The sequence below is a fragment of the Odontomachus brunneus genome, unplaced genomic scaffold (genome assembly GCF_010583005.1).
Source record: "Odontomachus brunneus isolate Ranch 3 - 2012 unplaced genomic scaffold, Obru_v1 Obru_scaffold_019, whole genome shotgun sequence".
Classification (NCBI taxonomy): Eukaryota; Metazoa; Arthropoda; class Insecta; order Hymenoptera; family Formicidae; genus Odontomachus; species Odontomachus brunneus.
This window is the reverse complement of record NW_022639469.1, coordinates 2,498,373-2,517,316: the sequence shown is the minus strand read 5'-3', so window position 1 is coordinate 2,517,316 and position 18,944 is coordinate 2,498,373. Positions and strand designations below refer to the sequence as shown.

Here is an 18,944-nt window from a genome sequence, read left to right as displayed (position 1 = left end):
TATATATATATATATATATATATATATATATATATATATATATATATAGAATATTAAATGTTAGTAATAATATCTGTTCGATAATCGTGTGATAATATTCGGGAATGCATAATAACAGAATAACGATGATCGAATAATCGGTAATAAAAATGAATAACCATAACTGGACAACGGCGATAATAACTGATGAAACACGAGGTAAAGAAATTGTAATGGCAAGCCTGAATTGCTTTCCTATGTGTAGTAGCAATAATTAAATAATAACTGAATAAAGAAGTAATAATACTTGAATATTAAATGATAGTGATAATAATATCTGCTCGACAATCGTGTGATAATATCCGCGAGTGGATAACAAAGAAATAATGATGATCGAATAATCGGTAATAATTCGGTGATTTATTCGGTTATTATGAATTTTAAGCTGGTTTAAAATTTTGTTTATGTGTGTTGCTTTGTTTTACCATATTCAACGGAAAACTTAACCATATATATATAGAAATCTTTCTGCAAACTTTTTCGATATTCTTAAGCTTCCAAATGCAGATGCGAAGGTAGAGCAATGTTCTTCAAAATTTTTCTGTTTGGAGCATCTACACTTTCGATATGTACAAGCTGCGGAACTTTTTGGTTAGGCAAATATTACGCTAACTGACAGCTTGAAATTTTACATTAAAAATTTTTTGTTCGTTTTCGTCACATATCGAGCAATGCTCCTATTTATTTTTGCACGTACTTTCATTGCGTAAAAGCATTTGCAATTTGGTGTAACCAATACAACGTAAACTTTGCAGAAAAATGTCAGTGTTCTATCGATAAAGTTTTTAGCTTCAGCATCCCCTTAAGACTGAACAAAAAAGTCTTTCATCATCTTCCTAATAACTTTATAGATTTTTATTATTATTTAAAGAAGATTGGCGGATAGTCGCTCGCGAGATAACATTAATTAAATATTATTAAATATTATTTAATTAAAAAAAAAAAACTAAAAATCTACAAAACTATTAGGAAACAAGTAGAGGACTTTTTTGTTCAGTTTGACCTAATGTACAAGCACACGATGGCAGATGTCGCCACTACAGCTCATCTCGCGTAATCATTCACAAATCTTTTTTAATTAATATCTCGACAATTATTGCGGATAATGTGAAGTAGCATAAGACTTTTACGTTCACCTAAATCCGTACTATGCTTTCATGAGAGCTCTGAACGTTGTTCTGAAACACGCTATATAATCCAGAGGCAGCGAAGTAGAACGCCATCGGCGCAGAATTCACCTCGTGTCTCTTCCCGTCGCTTATCGACTGGGTGGACCGCGGAGTGCTGGCCCACGCCGTGGACCACGGGGGCATGGCAGTAGTGGTGTCGCGGATCGATCGGAGCAGCCGGCGCTCTCCTGGTACGGCATCGTCTTCGTCGCTTTTTCCGTGTGATATTTTCCGGCCAAATCGGAGAAACTTCGAAACTCTCCAACCGGTTGAACGCGCTTACGCATGTATGCATGCATGTATGCATGCACGCACACACGCACGCATTCGTAAGCCAGGCGCTAATCGCGGTCGGCGAGACAGCGCGAGGATCTCGGGATCGCGGTCGCGAGGGCGGGTGCAGCTAAGGGTGGCGGGGTGCTGGTGCATTCGCGATGCAGAGGCGCGCAACCTTCGGCCGAGGGACAAGTTGGTCGGTCGTCGTCGTCGTCGTTGCCATCGCTGGTGTCTTCTTCTCGTCGCTGATTTTTCATTCTCCTAGAGCGACACGTCGCTTTCCCTCTCGTGCTTTCTGCCTTCCCGTTTTCCCCATCGACGTAGAATCGACGTCGACCGCGATGCGTTGCGCCACGAATGTATTTGCGGCGAAATTTCTGATTTTTATTGTTATTTGTCTTTTGCCGACAATGAGTCACGATCACACGCTTTGCTTACGAAACAATATTGTCTCTTTTGCCGTGTTACGTGCCTCCCAACGTCAACAATTATTCACGAGGAAACTGGGTTCGGTCGGCCTGTTGCGTTCAATGTTACTTGCAGAAAATGCTACGGGAAAAAGAAATGTTGATTATTATTCCAAACGCATAAGTTGATCTCATTGCAAATCGCGGTTATTTTCCTCACCGACTAGTCTTCGTTGTTGTTCTAATTAATAACGCTGTGCATACGAAATCTTTATTAATAGCACTATGCTCATATTACAAACCGAGTGTCTTGATTATAATTATTTCACTATGTGGTTATAATCATATAATTTTAATCATGTATCGCAAAATACCTCTTAAAATCGAAGTATTAATTTCTAAATGAAAACTCGTTGATAGAAAATATTTTTCCCGGTATATTAGCACGAGATATGGGATGTACGAGATAAGAATAAATATAGTGGGTAAATATTTACTTTTCAACGTACATTATATGCAAAAAATATGGCAAGCAGTAACTGCATTTGTATTCTTATATTGTTTTTCATTATGTATAAAAATGTAAAGGATAGGTTGTATATATACGTGTACGGTTTACTATATTTCAATAGATGGATTAGGTTAGTTTTTTGGGGAGGTGATGCAGGAGTTCTCCCCCGCGCATATACGTGTACTGTTTACCATATTTCAATGTATACTGTGTACGTATGTATATTTCTTACGACTTAGAACTATCGCATATAAAATAACATAGATGCATATGCATAACACAAGATCATGCGAAACAATAATCATGCAAAACATCGAATATTAAGCATCGAGCATTAATATGGCGACTTAATACTGGATGCATTGGTCTATACGATTCATATGCTGCGCAAATGCAGCTGTTATATAATATACATCGCATATACGATGACTATTATATAATATATCCTTATCTTTTACATTTGTAACACCGCCATTGTGACCAAAGTTACGTCCCGTTTATAAGATTTTTTTCTCAATAACTTTTTAACAAACAACGTGAGACGGCTAAAACTTTTTGGACAGTATTCAGGAGGATGTCCTTGATAATATATATCAAGATCTAAACCATTGGTGGGGGCTAACGAAAAGTAAAGGGTAACGAAAGGTAAATATTTATCGAACGTCTTCTGAACGTCTTTAGGGTGTCACTGGAAAATTTGTGCTACTGAAGTATACAGATACGAGGTATCCGGTGTTACAAATGTAAAACTGCCAACATGGTAGCAGGAGATCGAGATATAAGAATATATTATGTAAGTTATTGCATATGCAACGACAGCTGCATTTGCACAATAATAAATGCATATAAATTGTATAAATATGAATTGCGTATGAATTGTATGGACCAATGATTAAGTTCGATGAAATAGTCCAGTATTAAGTCGCCATATTGATGCTCAATGCTAATTGCTTCACATGATCTTACGTTATTTATATTATTTCATATACGATAGTTCTAAAAAATTTAAACGACGTCGTATCACGACGTGCCACTCGATCGTCGGATTAAAAACAATGTCTAGCATAGTCGGGTATAGAGGATTGTTGTGATCAGTTGATCGTGTGCCGACTTGGAACGAGTCCAATCATCTAGTACATTTATGCCGCGTAAATTTTAACAATGAAGACCTTCTAATTTGGCGGTACTATTTTCTTTTCTATTTTTGATGGTACTTGTTTCCCTTGTAATTACGTAGGCTTTTTATTTCAACGTGTATCGCCAATGTTTAGCGACTCATGCTTAACCGAGTGCATGTATACTCGATTGTTAAACGGTTTGCATATTTTTAATCGAATAAAGTTGTACGAGGGTAAGGCGAAAAGTTCCGGGCCTGAATAAGAAAACAAAAATTTTTTTGGATTGATTTTCATTTATTTCTTAGTATAATCTCCATTTAGCGTGATATACTTTTCCCAACGATGTTCTAAAGCAGTGATGCCAGACTGATAGGTCGATTTGTCAAGGTCCTCAAAATAGCCATTTACAGCGTATCGCTGACTTTATTCGTCGTTCTTAAATCTTTTCCACCGAACCATTTTTCGAGTTTGGGAAAGAAATAGAAGTCGCTTGGGGCTAAATCTGGCGAGTATGGTGGATAGGCAAACAATTCAAACTTTAATTCATTGATTTTAGCTTAATCACGGCACGAATTTCCATTTTTACAAATAATGCTTGAGGCGTTTGTTTTGCCGAGCTATCAAATCAACACTAAACAATTTATTGACTTGAACCTTCGAATATAAGCATATAAAGAATGAAATCATACAACACTATTAAAATATTGAATATAGTAGAGGTATCTATATGTGAGGCCTGGAACTTTTTACTCTACCCTCGTAGTACTTCAAGTTGTCAGAATTACGAGCCATTGCTGACACACATATGCGCACAGTGATCTCGATTATATACACACATATAAAAATCACTTTTCAACACAATGTTCTTTTAGTTTAAAATACATTCTTTCTTCCAAATTTCGCAAATGTCACGCTTTCTGTCCTCTTATCTTCGATTCCTATCATAATCGATTAACGCACGTACACGTTTCAGCAGTGAGACTTTCAATTCTGACAACTTGAAGCGTTGCGATTTTATTCAGTAAAATATAAAAATAGATAAAAATTATCGTTTAATAACCAAATGTATATTAAACACTTTTTAATCAATTTATGACAATTTATGAAAATAATGTAATTTCCATAAGAGTGTAATATAGTTCGGTGTCTTGATTTTCCGTGTTACAAAGATCGCAACAACAGTCGAGAAACTGATACAACGTTCGTTTTTTCAAGCGTTATCTCGCAAATCGAATAACCACGTATTTAGTCATGAACTGCATAGATTGTCTAAGGTTACATTTTAAAACGTTTTTATTGAGAAAAATTTGATTGAAAATCTATAATATACAGTTGTGCACAACAATGCACCAATCTTCCTTAATTAATAATTAAATATCCACATATCTACCGTATGGTAGATGAAGGAGAAATTGAGAGTTGCAGATTGAGTGTTGGAACTTAAATTAATTGAATTCTAATTTCCTATAGAAATTCTTAAAAAAGTAAAAACACACATAGTGTTATCATGCAACTTACTTAACCCTTTCAGGACGGGGGGTTGCTCGGAGAGATAATTTTAGGAAAGTACGTATTCTATGGGTTTTTGGGATCATTGAATCCGAATCTGAACTTAGATTTTTAAAATTCTGTGATCCAAGGTGGCGGACCTACTATAGCGGAAAAAATGATAAATAATATAAATATTATTTAATTTCTGTGAAATTTGAACTATGAAACTTTTTAAAAGTATTTCTTTGAGAACTAAAATCGAATATTTGAAATTCAAAATGCCGACCAAAAAAAAATTTTTAGATCTGAGCAGACCTGATCACATCTGCTCATTTGTGCTCACCCTTGTGAAAATGGGTATATCGAAATCAGTCAAGATTTTCACTAATTCAAGTTTAGAGAATATGAAACTCCACGGAAATTGAGACATATTTACATAATTTAGCATCTTGAAAATCGCCATATTGGATCCGTCATTTTGAATTTTTAACTTTTGAAGTAAGATTCAAATTTTGCGACCCTAAAAACCTCTGAAAACTAGAAAAACCCAAAAGTCTTGATTTTTCATTTCTGTTAGCTACGTCGCGGAAAAGCCAATTTTGTCCGCCATATTGGGTCAACCATTTTGAATATTAAAATTATGATGTTATATTCGAATTCAGTGATCCCAGAAATCCCATTATAGCGTGAGAATCGGAAGAATAGTTTCCAATATAAAAGCAAGGAACAATTATGACATAAAAAGTGACCACCCGTCCCGAAAAGGTTAAATTTCTTTTTCGTGATCACGAATCTTCTTAGATTAATAACTCAAAATTTTATGTGGTTGTCCGCGAAACGGTAGAGAAATATTTTATTCTTTTTTACTTAATCTACGTGTACATTGCAGTTCCTCCGCGAGTTACCGGGCACTCTATATGTAACGTGAATTGTAGAACTATTTTCAAAAAAATTTTCCTCAAAAGGACGTTTTGGAATGCAACCTAAAAGTGAATTCAAGAAAGAAAAGAATAATAGGAGAGACAGGAAAAAGAAATGTGTGATCGCGACCGGAAAGCGTCGCCTTGACGAAATTCTGCGAACCATCTCTCGTTTAGTTCAATATTGACTGATCCACTCGCAATTTATGCGCAACAAATGTTTGACAGAGAGACGTGAAACCTCGTTATCACTTGGATTGCAACATTGCGCATTTTGTCGAGGCGAGACGACTAGTTTTTTCGGCGCGGCGCAGATATGTGTACAACTCAAACAGAGACACGAGCGAAATGCAGTCTATTGTCTCTTCGAAAACGTCAGCCAGCTAGCCGTGTCTCTTTACGTTTTGTTCGCTCTGCGACGTATTATTTCGACAGTATATCTCCGACAGAACTCGACGTGTTTCCAGTTAAATTTCAATGCTGCTTTCAATATGCTTTAAGGGAACAACTCGATTTTGAGGCCTCAAAAATTAGCACTTTTTACGAATTTTTTTCTCCGAACTATGCGGGCGACAAATCCCAAACTTTATATGGTTATTAAGACATATTTTATTAAAACTTTCTAATTTTTACAAGCAGAAATAATAATAAAATCATAGTTATAATGATATGCGCTCCAGGTGTTGATTTTCATGATCACCACGATTGCGAGTCTCTCCGTGATCTAAAACAAACAAGCAAGTAAGAAAATTTATTTACAGACTTACTGCTATCGTTTGAAGTACGGAAATGCAAAACGAACCAGTTTTCAATTAATTTAAGGCGTATAAACATAAAATTTTTAGTCCATTTTTTAAATTTTATGTTTATACGCCTTAAATTAATTGAAAACTGGTTCGTTTTGCATTTCCGTACTTCAGACGATAGCAGTAAGTCTGTAAATAAATTTTCTTACTTGCTTGTTTGTTTTAGATCACGGAGAGACTCGCAATCGTGGTGATCATGAAAATCAACACCTGGAGCGCATATCATTATAACTATGATTTTATATATTATCTCTGCTTGTAAAAATTAAAAAGTTTTAATAAAATATGTCTTAATAACCATACAAAGTTTGGGATTTGTCGCCCGCATAGTTTCGGAGAAAAAAATTCGTAAAAAGTGCTAATTTTTGAGGCCTCAAAATCGAGTTGCCTCCTTAACCTTCTAATACCCAAAAATTTATTTCTCATATTATTCTCATTTAGAAGATTTTTTATGCGCATAGAATGTTTAAAACTAAAGTACTGAACACATATAAGAAGAAATTTTATTTTTCTAATTTTTTATTTTCCTAAAATAACTTAGTAACTATGAGGTTACGTTGTTAAAACATATTAAAAAAAGGCAGCTATATTGTGATTTTCACGTCACAACGGTCAGGATAGGAACAACATTCATATTGAAAATAAATAATGATAAAACCGAATTGTGACTTCAGAGTCACAGTGAACAGTAGAAAATTAAGTTAGAACTTGCTGTCGGCGATATAATTTATGTGTATTAACCCTTTTCTATTTTAATTACGGCAGTAATTATATGTTATTGTATCTATGTTATTGCTGACCAGTCACTTCGCATTGTATAATATTTTTTCATACGTTGCAACTTATTAACAAAATTGTGGGACAATTAAGTATTACGTTGCCTAGGATAAAATATTACGTATTTAACATGCATCGCTTAGGAAAACTGTTTATATATTCTAATCAAATGCAAATATGACGATGATGTTAGAAAATTGAAGAAAACGTTATAAAACTGAAGAAAAAAAAAATGGAAAAGGAATAACTTAATATCAAATACAAAAAACTGCACTGACTCCTTGGTCAAAGTGATTAAAGAAAATGCAATCGAGCTTTAATGTCGGCATTTTCATTTTCATAACTAGAAAGATATCTAGTAAGATATAGTCAATGATGTACGTTAGCTCAAAAAGATGAACCGGCTAAGTAGATATAAAGCACAACCGATAAGGAACTTTATTCATTAATAATTTTCCTACATACGTGAAATTACAATAAGATAGATCCCACATAACACAACGTCTAAAATTGGAACATAAGACGCCTAAAATATGTCTTAAAGACGACTCTCAGACGTTAGGCGTCTCTAAGATGTTTCTAAGACGTCTTATGTTCTGAATTTAGACGATGTGTTGTGTGGGATAAATCATTAGACGATCTTATATAGATTGGTAATGATTGTTGAACACGAGGAAAAAGAAATTTAATAAGTTTCATGATAACACTATGTATTTTTACTTTTTTAAGAATTTCTATAGGAAATTAGAATTCAATTAATTTCCAACATTCAATCTGCAACTCTCAATTTCTCTTTCTTCTTAATTGGTATTATCTAAAGACTTCTGTTTCAAAGATCAGTCATTGCTCCAAAAGATGTCAAAGAGTTGGCCAAGTTAGCAAAAATAGCTTCGCGAAGGAATTAGAATACACGATCAAACGGCAACGGAGATTCGCGGAATCGAAGAAGATTCATTGGGTCGCACACAAAATCGCCGTGAACACGTGGCAAGAAGACATTACATTTGACTCGCAAAACATTTTTGACATTTCTTCACGATGGTTTTTTCCTCGCCGTGTTCAGTAGACAATAAGACCGCAAAACGTGACATTCGTTGCCCCGCGATCTAAATTACAGCGTTGGCCACCACAAAGTCCGTTAACAATCGCTCGTAACGTGCCATTAACTATTTCGTAGACTCGCGGAATTACGTAGTATCGTGTTATCTTCGTCTTCGTCGAATTGCGAAGTAACGGTAGATGCCGGGAATAATTCTCTTTCTCTCTCCTCTCTCTCTCCCCCCTCTCTTTTTCTGCTTCTTCCTCTCAATAACTGGCTCAACAACTATTAGGGTCTATTCTCTAACGCCACTGCATCGATTAAAAGATGTACATTAAAGGGACTGTTCGGGTTGTTCGAAAATTGTGCTTGTTTTTTCACAATTTTTTGACAAACTGAATGAATATGCGAGAGTATTATTTTGACGTGTATTTATACAACGTATAAAGAGGAAATTTCCTACCTAAAATTCAGCTTAATTGAACCACTGAGAGTCAAGATATTATTGCAAAATGACGACCTTGAAAAGAAAAACAAAATATATTTTAACTGCATATACTATACACTTATATTGAATATTTGATCATAAAAATTATATTTTTCTTCTCTTTATATGTTGCATAAATAGACGTTAAAATAACACTTTCGCATATTTATTTAGTTTGTCATAAAAAATTGTGAAAAATCAAGCACGATTTTCAGGCAATTTGACTCTTCAGTCTCCTTAAGTTAATTTAGCAATGCCATTATCCGATTAAAAGATGATCCTTGAAGTTCCTTGGAAATAATTGCAAAGTATTTTCCAAAATAATCACAGATTACGTCCGAACTGATTCGAATACGTCCTCACGACAGTTAAATCGGAACTTATATCGAGAATAACGATGCGCGCACGACGCGCCTCGAGAATCGACGCTCCCGTTCGGAAAGACGCGATTCGTGGCAGATTAGAAGAAGATGCATTCAAAGGTTCACTCACTCGGTCTTGTCGTTCTTCACGCACATTGAAAGATAAGCCTGCATAATAAAGGGTCTTAAGATATGTTTGAGCAAACGAAGTAGTTTCGTAGATAATTTTATGCGCTGAATTCGAATCTGACTTCAGAATTTACCTATTATATTAAGTTTCTGGTAAATGAGGTTAAAGATATTAAAATTACAAATGATACACGCAAAAAAAAACTAGCTTCCAGAGCTAAAAATAGCTGTGGCAGACAAGGTATGTCACTGAAATAGGGATAGCTAATGTCGATACTACCGAAGCTAAATTTATTCGCTGTTTAGGCGCTGCAGAGAGAAATATTAGCTGCTAGAAATAAATAACTGTAACAAATGATTGTAACTGTGCGGCAAACTTCTTTAATATATATATACGTTAAGAAATTTAAGAATAACTGCCATTTTCTTAGCTACTTGAAATAATGTGCATTTTTAATGTCACCTAATATATTTGTATTTCATAGCGAATGCATTTTAGCTATCATAGCCAATTCTTAGCAGTGACAGCTAAACGATTAGCCTTTTGACTAAGTTTGAATCAGCTACCGCAGTTTAGCTGATATTACTAAGTCATTTTTTGCGTATACGCATATTGAAAGAAGAAGTATTTAGAAAGTAAATAAATATTAATTTTACTTGATATTTAGACTCCAACGATATAGGTGAAACGCTTGAACCCGTCTTCCGCGTTGATGCCACGTCCTTTATTCTGTTTGCATTTACTTTATTGTTTAGACTACTTTTCTCTCGATGTATCTCGTGCCCGTGTTATAATAACACCTCGTGTTATGATAACATATAACTTTCTAAATTTCTTGGAGTGAAATTTTATCTGAAAAGTTGCTTATTTCGAATAAGATTTCACTCCAAAAAAATTTGAAGCATACAAATGGTCTCAATCCGAATTAGACGGGCAAGTTGATGAAAATAAAGAAATTATTGAAAAGTTATTAAAAAATTTCTTCATATACAATTTAGAAAAAGTTCACAATTAAATTATCATTATCATTATCGTGGAATCGTCATGAATATTCAAATCATAATTTTACCTGCATGATAATCGTATTGGGATATTCGGAAGACTTGAGTAAAAGTTAACACCATCGATGGTGTCAGGAGAATTGTGTAATTAGGACAAGCAGTTTGATTTATACGAGTATTGATTCATTCATATGCTTGACAATATTTTATGTGTATGCTCGAAACAATGCGAAAACTCTTTTCATAACTGTTACATCTGTATCTGCATCTGTTATAACGATATATTTTGTACATTTTGACATTCAATTGATCCCTTTTGATTAATTCGGCTGTCAAACATCATGTATCCCTACTAGAAATTATGCAATCTTGAGCAAATATTCGACTTTTGACGTATTCAATACGATATACGATCTGCGAAACCGCTCGTTACTTGTGAAAGCCGCATATATTCAGCCAACACGATGCTATTGAAGCGAAAAAAGGTCATCAATCACTATTACCGCTTCCTCCAGGTTTGCTTCCTAAGTTTTTTTATGCATATTACTTTATTATGTATTTTACTTTTTGCACTTGTGCGTAGTTTAAGTTTAATTAGCCGCGTGACCTTGTTTCTGACAGCAAGACAACTGCCATGCGAATATCGCCTCAGTAGACAGTTTTTGGTCAAAGTACAAAGAAGTTAACCCTAGAACTCACTCACACTTAGGTGTACCATGCCATTGTTGAAACGCTCGCCATTTCTGTACAATGAAAGGTAGAGGATCGGGATTGGAGGGTAAAAATACTCCTGTCTTCCCTTTACAACCGACCATACTGTGTGCAGCCTCATTTGCTGTTTAGCGAATGTAGAAGACACCGTTGAAATCAGTTTCGACATTAAAATTCTTCATGTTAATAAATAAAACTATATATACTTTTCAAATCATTGTTCCATATCTTTCTTGAAAAGTTACATCCTTCACTTTGAATAAATATGGCAATTGGTTTTATATAATATAGTTAAAAAAATTATAAATTTTCAATCAAATAGCCTTTTTGTTATTAAAAAAATTTCTATACTTAGCCTTTTTACAAATTAACTAAAAAATTTAATTTAATTAAAAAATTAAATTACTTTTCTTTATAAAGCTTGACTATTTCTTAACGTATTTCTGACATTTTGGCGTTCAAAAAAATTTTTTTATTGTATTAAAAGATATCCATTTGTATGTGTGTCGAGGAGATATTGGTAACTGAAAGCGATTGTGTGCATCTAATGTGAAATCGGGCGCGAAAAATTGTGATGTTCTAGAACTAAGTGTTTCAATGAGACGTTTCAACAATTTCAACTCGCAATCTAACAAAGCTTCCGGCATATTTATTCAGGAATGCATTGGATTTACGAATGAAAATGAAATGAGATTGTTCAAACAGAAATGTTGAATTCAACAATTGTCGAACAAACTATTGCAAATTCAAGTTAACCAGAATCTAGTTAACCATATTCGAGTTAACCAGAATCAAGTGGAACAGAATTGTGATAATTTCTCGAGCAGGACACTGACTCACTTACAATATCTTACTAAGTAATCGGTTAAATATTTCCTCTTTTCGTATGCGATAATGAAACTCATCGGAATTTTTATGGATGAATTTGCCAGGGAATGTACGGTAATTGGCGAACAATGTGGAACACACGATTGATACGAAGGAGGCCATAGAAAAGCGATCTTCTCTTTTTGAGAACAGTTTACCACCGTTTTAGTCGTAGTGCTTTGGTCGTAGTCGTAAGTTTGACGATCGCCCCGAATATCTGCGACTTTTTCGACCGCGACGAATCAGGTCGTGGGAGTGATTAAGAATTTTACGAGGACATGGAAAAAGTATAGAAAGAAGACGCACTTCTGCGTCTTCCGCCGCTTTCAGCATACAATGTCGGCGGTTTGCACAGTGCGACAAGCTCCGCTCGCGCAAAACCAGCAAAAGTCATCACTTTCCACGCGGTGACGAAGGCGCGGGGCTCGTCCTTTTCGCTCGCGCCTTGCTAAACCAAGCAGAGCAGAAATTCACGAAAATGACGTCAAAACGACGAGAAAACGAATCGCGATTGGAAGAATGAATTATTTTAGTCACACACTCGTCACTTTGATATCATTTTGACGTAATATCGTGACTTTTTTCTTCTTCCCGGGCAAGCCGTGCGCACTGCGGATGGTCAGTTTCCAACTTGGCGCTCACTTCGACCTCGTTATTTGCATAATGATAACGCGGATTAAAACAGAGGAAGCGGATGCATATCTCGCAACGCATGCGAATTTGCATGCGATTTCCGTGGGCCGATGGGATCCGAGGTGAAAGATCAGCCGCGGTCTTTGCCAATCGTTAGCATTGTCGTCCGGCCGTCGTTAATGCGGTAAAAATCGAGAGCATGGAAATCGAACGGACGTGAACAGATGGGGTGGGAATCAAACGAGAGCGGACAATTTCGAAAAGCGGGATCGCACAAAACGTTTTACTCTCGGTTTTTGCGACAACTCGCCGCGACGACACTTCCGCCGGTCGCTCCCCCACCCCTTTATGCTCCCTCTCCCCCTTGGCGTGAGAATACCAGCCGTTTCTTTTCAGGATGAGACCGGTGGGACGAGCGCACGGTGACGGTGCTACAGGAGCTTTCGTTGGAGGGGAGGGGTTTTATGCCAGAGCGACCGCGAAGCCGATAAGTGGGACATACGCTCCTACATCTCGGTATTTCGTAGTGAACTCGCCGTCAGCTCGGACCATCCGCGCGGCATCAGAAGCGTTCGCGAAAACCGCTCTGCGTACCGTCGTCGTCGTTATCGACGTCGTCGTCGTCGTCGTCGTCGTTGTTCGGCAACAGCAAGTGCCTTCCTCGCACATTTCCACGGCTCCAAGGCAGATTTCCGGCTCGGAGCCCGCGCGTTCCTCCGACAACGCACCGATTGTAAGTCGTTTGTCTTCTCACAACCCTCGCGTATTCTATCCTCTGTCTTCTCACAACCACCCCGTAGGCCTATTTTGTAACTTCTAAAGACACAATGTCGTTACCGCAGCTCGAATACACCGCAAATTCAAGCAAATGACACACTTATGTGTGTAAAATCATACACGGAACGTATCGCAAATTATTTGCGATACGTCAATTTAATATGTCAGTATCCAAAGAGAACAGAAAGGTCAAAATAATGTCAACTTAACGTCATACAGACCAAATTTAACTTTATATTGACTCGTAACTTTACTCAACTTTACTTAACTTTATATTGACTCGTTTCTTATTGTATCTTTCTGATTCTTAGAAAATAACTTCTGTTCTCCTTAAGTATGCAAAAAAAACTCATTTAACGGTGTAAAATACATATAAAAGGTACAGAAAAGATAACTCACGTACAAGTGCATACATGATACGTAAAAGTGACTACATGATTTTACATACGTATGTAAGTATAAAAGTTGCACACTTGGACTTGCAATATTATCATTATGATAACGATGCTTGTTGTGTATAAACGATTTCTTCAACAAGACGTGTTTTGTATGTAACGATAACATAGCCACAATATTTTTGAGAAACAATCTCATAAGGTTGTATAAATTAGTTAAGTAAGAAGTTGCGTTATTACAAATATTTGTCACAAATATTTGTATAATTTTTGAATGTAATTTAGCGTCTTTAATTTTTAGCTTCTTTTCTATATTTTGATTTAATTTTTTATAAAAATTTTAAGATTAAACGAACTTGAAAAATGAAGTTCGATCTTAATTATGCTTTTGTCTCGCCCGGATGGATACTATGTAGTCATGCCTTTGAATATGCATTGTCAACAAAATTCATAACTCCCACTAGAAAAAAGGAAACGTTGACATCTGACATCGCCGATATGCAACTCTTTATTATGTACTCTGTTCTTACAGAGTCAATAGAGTTCCTATCTAGATTCTAATGGATTCTTCTGCGTGCTGTTTCTCCTCTCAAGATAAACTTTTTCAGCTTATTTATGAGTTCTTTGAGTCCTTGAAATATCGTGAAACTCCTTTGGCTACTTCTTTAAAACATTCTGAAATATCATCAAATGTAACTCCTGAGGACAATTCATTTTTATCGGGCTGTCCTATTGATGATTTCTGCAGATGTCCATGGTACTATGGATTCTGGTAATCCAGAATTATATACAGATGAATAGACGATTATCGATAGCCGGCGAACCAAGTATGTCCCCTTGTTAACCCGTTTCTTCTTCAGAAAATCGGCAAACAGACGACATAACCGATTGCTCGGAGGCATGACTACATAGTGTGTCCATCCGGACGTGACTACACAATTATTATTTTCCATAATTTATTGTCCAAAATTATTCATATTCAAGACAGACTGTAACAACTGTAAGACTCTGTACGGAATAATGGCGCTAGTGCTAATTTTTTCAATTTGCTCTCGAACTCGTGCGATTATTTTAATCTGATCGTTTTGTACAGTGAAACGGAACGGTGATTGCCATTCTCGAACTCGGAATAGAAGCGAGTAAGATCTTGAATGGCATAAATTTCTTAGAACGAAGAACCGGACCTGTTGATCCCGAAGTCACTTCCTATCTTTTACATTAACTTTACATTAAGTAATATTCATACTTTTCTTACTACATATCTTTTTTATGGAAAAACAACAGTTTGGTCGTATGAACCAATTTCTGGTGTAATATGAACGATTCGGGAATTACAGTTAAAGTTATCAGAATTCGATCTAAATTATCAAGATTTCTGACTAACAGAATTCTGGTCATTTTAATCGGAATTTCTGAGTTGTTCAGAACTTCATCAGGAATTGGTTCACCTAATCAAACTTTTCTTTGCGTGTATCTGGAATTTAAAATGGCTGTTTATTTTAATATTATATATAATATAATATATTAATATATGTACAATGTTATATATTATATTATTTTCGCGAAGAATTCAAGGATCGCCGAAATTAATGTACTTTAAATATTTTCAAGGAATATTTCCGCTTTTATAATTTTGCCCCACTACATTTTAGATGTAGCTTGCTCGAATAAGAATAAATTTTCGTACGTTGAAAGCTCGGCAACCACATCGTCATGTGCGTTATTTTGTTACGTTGTTAAATAATTTGGTCTCCTTTTGCTGTGAAATTTAAATGTTATCGCGTTTAATACCTTGTAAACGGCTCTTACTTTCGACTTTCGTTAACTATCTAAAGATACCTGTAAGACGACCTACTTTATCAGATCTTTAAGACGCCTTTCAGGAATTTGTGCTATTAATCATCGTATAAGCGATGTTATGATAACAATAATAATTTTATTAGCACTGAATTAAATAACTTAATAATAAAGGACTTTAAGAGCCGATTGTCTCGGGGTCTCATTAAGAGAGCCGATTCTCTACCGGGTCTCATTAAGATTCATATAAAATACAACCAATTGCATTTGAAAACTTAGTCGTGCGATCGATAGAGGATCCAAGAAGCGAAGCTGTACACTTTTACATAAAGATGTAAAAGGTACACCTCTATATTAAGGTACACAACTGTAGTTTCTCGATCTATATGTCTTTGCCGTATTTTTGCTAATGTGATCGCTAGTTAGGCTTTCGTGCAATAAACGGAAGTCTACGCGATAGTCAACGTGTTGGTTTCGCTGAACGATCGATCATCGTCATTGAATATAATGTCAGTGTTCTGCTCTTCATTTCTGAGAAAATCGGGAGAGACGCGATATCCTTCGTGACTATCGAGTCGATCAGGCCAGCCAAGACTGCTTTTATTCGCCTAACAATTTGTTATGGTATGCACGCACGTTTGCGTCCAAACAAATTCGATGTATGCAAAAACTTATAAAGAGGAGTGATAACGCGGGTGACATTGGCTTTATCGTGCCGAACATAACGAGCGTAATTGGCTGTAATTTGACTGCGCCCGATGATAAGTTTCAAACGCCGAGTCCTTGTTGCTAACTGTTGGCACGTTGCAACTTCGCTCGTTCCATTCGTTGGCTTCGATGTGTTCGGAGTCTAACGATCACTCGTCCGATAATAAGTTGAAAAATTTTTCATTGAGTCACGCGCGGAAATCGAGTAAGAATTGTGTGCATCTTCATGCTTGAGTTCGCGCGATTGTTCATCGCGCGATTAGTCTTCTCGTGCACGTTACTGTAATTTCACGGAGGAATCTTCCAACACGGAGAATTTCCTTTGAAGTGGCCGGATATTCACACGGGGAAGACTTTCCAAGGAATTCCAACTAGAACAGATCACGATGACGTTAAAACGACAAGAAAATGGTCAAATCCAGACAGAAAAGTGAGTTTTTCTCGTCACTTTGACATCATTTTGACGTGATTTTTTCTCCTGCCTGGGATGCTTTCGGCAGCAGAAGCTCACAACCGATCGCAGCTTCCGAGCGCAGTTTGTTAAAACTGTCATCCCAAATCGAGAACACCGAGCTCGTCATGAAAGATCGCCTAACGCCCTTCTCAATGTTCTCGCGGGATTTTCGCGAAATTTTGTGAATATTATGCGTGTTTTAGGCAGAACATACATACGCGCATACACACACACACACACAAACAGAAAGTCACGATGGCAAAAGAATGACTAAACATCTTATTTTTCGATCATTTTGACGTCACCATGATCTTCCATTTTGCCTGAGATCGTTTACCGTAAAACGCATTTCAACACAGTCATTAATTGCATTCGTGTTACCGACATTGCTTTTTCACCCGGCAATTTCGTTCGTAACGGAATATCCGCTTCATAATCAATCAATCGTGTCGTCTAACATGTTTGCAGAGCATCTAACGCTAAATTTTCCCAGAAATCTCGTTCTAATCCGATTAGAAATTTATCCTATAGTTCTGATTGATCTGAAACAATTATCTGGTTCGTATTATTAGGCAATTTTTTTAATCATTAATTAGGCCCTTAATTATTAATTATTATGAATCAAAAGCGGATAATCGCAATTCTTCACTGTGTGTGTATATGTGTGTACGAAGACGGATCGAATTACAAAAAAATTACGAAATACGAATTACAAAAAAATCATGTTTTTGATCGATCTTGTTACGATTTGAAGAAAGTATGTTTTGGCGTTCGATATAAAGAGTAAAAGAATTTAGCAATATGGACGTATTTTTTAAATCTTTTAACGACGCAAAAACGGCATAATGATATGATACAACAAATAAATGAATAACTTTGACTCTATCAAAACGTGACGCGCGCGAAACGAGCCGAGGAACATCGTCGGTTCGTCTGTTCTCCCTCTTCCTCCCCGTTTCGTGTCGAATGTGTTATCTTTTTGAACGCTGATTATTCGCGAGAGATTTTCGTCGGAACGTGACGCCAATTCGGATTCCAGAATTCCAAAACATCGACTCGGTTCTCCATTGGAAGATTTCACGTGTCCTACGTGACTCGTCGACATTATCCCCATCGTGGCTTCGAATCGCCGCAATTCGCGGCAGAATCGAGACATCGCATCTGCAGAGTTGCGCGCATGCACGGGCGCGATCAACAACGCGCTTTTTAAATTATCCCATTTGTCGCGCTACGGCGAATCGCTCCGGCGTCCGACACACTTTCTTCAACGATCTTGTTCTGCTTATTAGAGTGGAATTGAGAAGATCCATCCTAGGAGAGAAATCACGTCCCATTCGATAATGCGCGCGCGATACATACCGGTCTTTGCGCGGATTTATCGCTTTCGCGGACGTGAATATAGTAATAATAATGATAACTTAATTTTTTGTATAGCCGATGCCTCTGACTCTGCAGATAACTCTATACTGTTTATATAAGAAAGACAGACAAACGCACACGGATGGCCTAACCCGGTTAATATAAGTGTAAACATCGTAATTGGAACTAGGGCCAAGGAGAGTAGCGTAAAATAACATCAGGATAAAATAAAGAGCTCGGTAAATTGCGCAAATCAGTGCGACCAATGCGACCAAATATAACGTACAAAAAATAAAAAAAAAGAAAGAAGAGCTGCGTATTGATAGAGAAAAGGATTAGTAGCGACAAAGTGACGATTAAAAAGGAAAAATATTCAGCGATACGATGTCGTGGCATTGGTAGTTGCTATTTAAAGCAAGTGTCAGGTACAGATTCTGAGTGAAAGTCAACAGCGAGATGAAGGTAATCATGTAGATATAGGTGGAAATTATATATATATATATATATATATATATATACAGGGTGTCCCGCGTAAGACGGACCAAAAGAAAAATATAAGTAGAACACATGAACATGATAGAAAAATGAACAAAAATTGTATAGGTCATTTTTCAAACAACCACGTAAAATTTCGAGATATTAATTAAAATAATTTGACAAATTAGAACGCGCGATGCGACAGGCAGGATATACGGCTCGCAGTGGTCGAT

General features: G+C 36.4%; 1 protein-coding gene across 2 annotated transcripts in view; it reads left to right on the top strand.

Moving 5' to 3' along the window:
* The first annotated feature begins 13,219 nt into the window (after window positions 1–13,219).
* LOC116841902 (acyl-CoA Delta(11) desaturase-like) overlaps window positions 13,220–18,944 on the top strand; it is a 38,199-nt gene continuing 32,474 nt past the window's right edge. Inside the window, exon 1 of one of the 2 annotated variants that reach the window (XM_032810383.1) lies at window positions 13,220–13,477. Coding sequence is in view for 1 of the 2 variants with exons in the window: in XM_032810382.1 (XP_032666273.1) it covers window positions 16,808–16,851 (44 nt within the window). In the remaining variant the exon portion in view is untranslated. Of the gene's footprint in view, window positions 13,478–16,453; window positions 16,852–18,944 lie in introns of those variants that run through there. The other variant, XM_032810382.1, reaches the window with a different exon arrangement.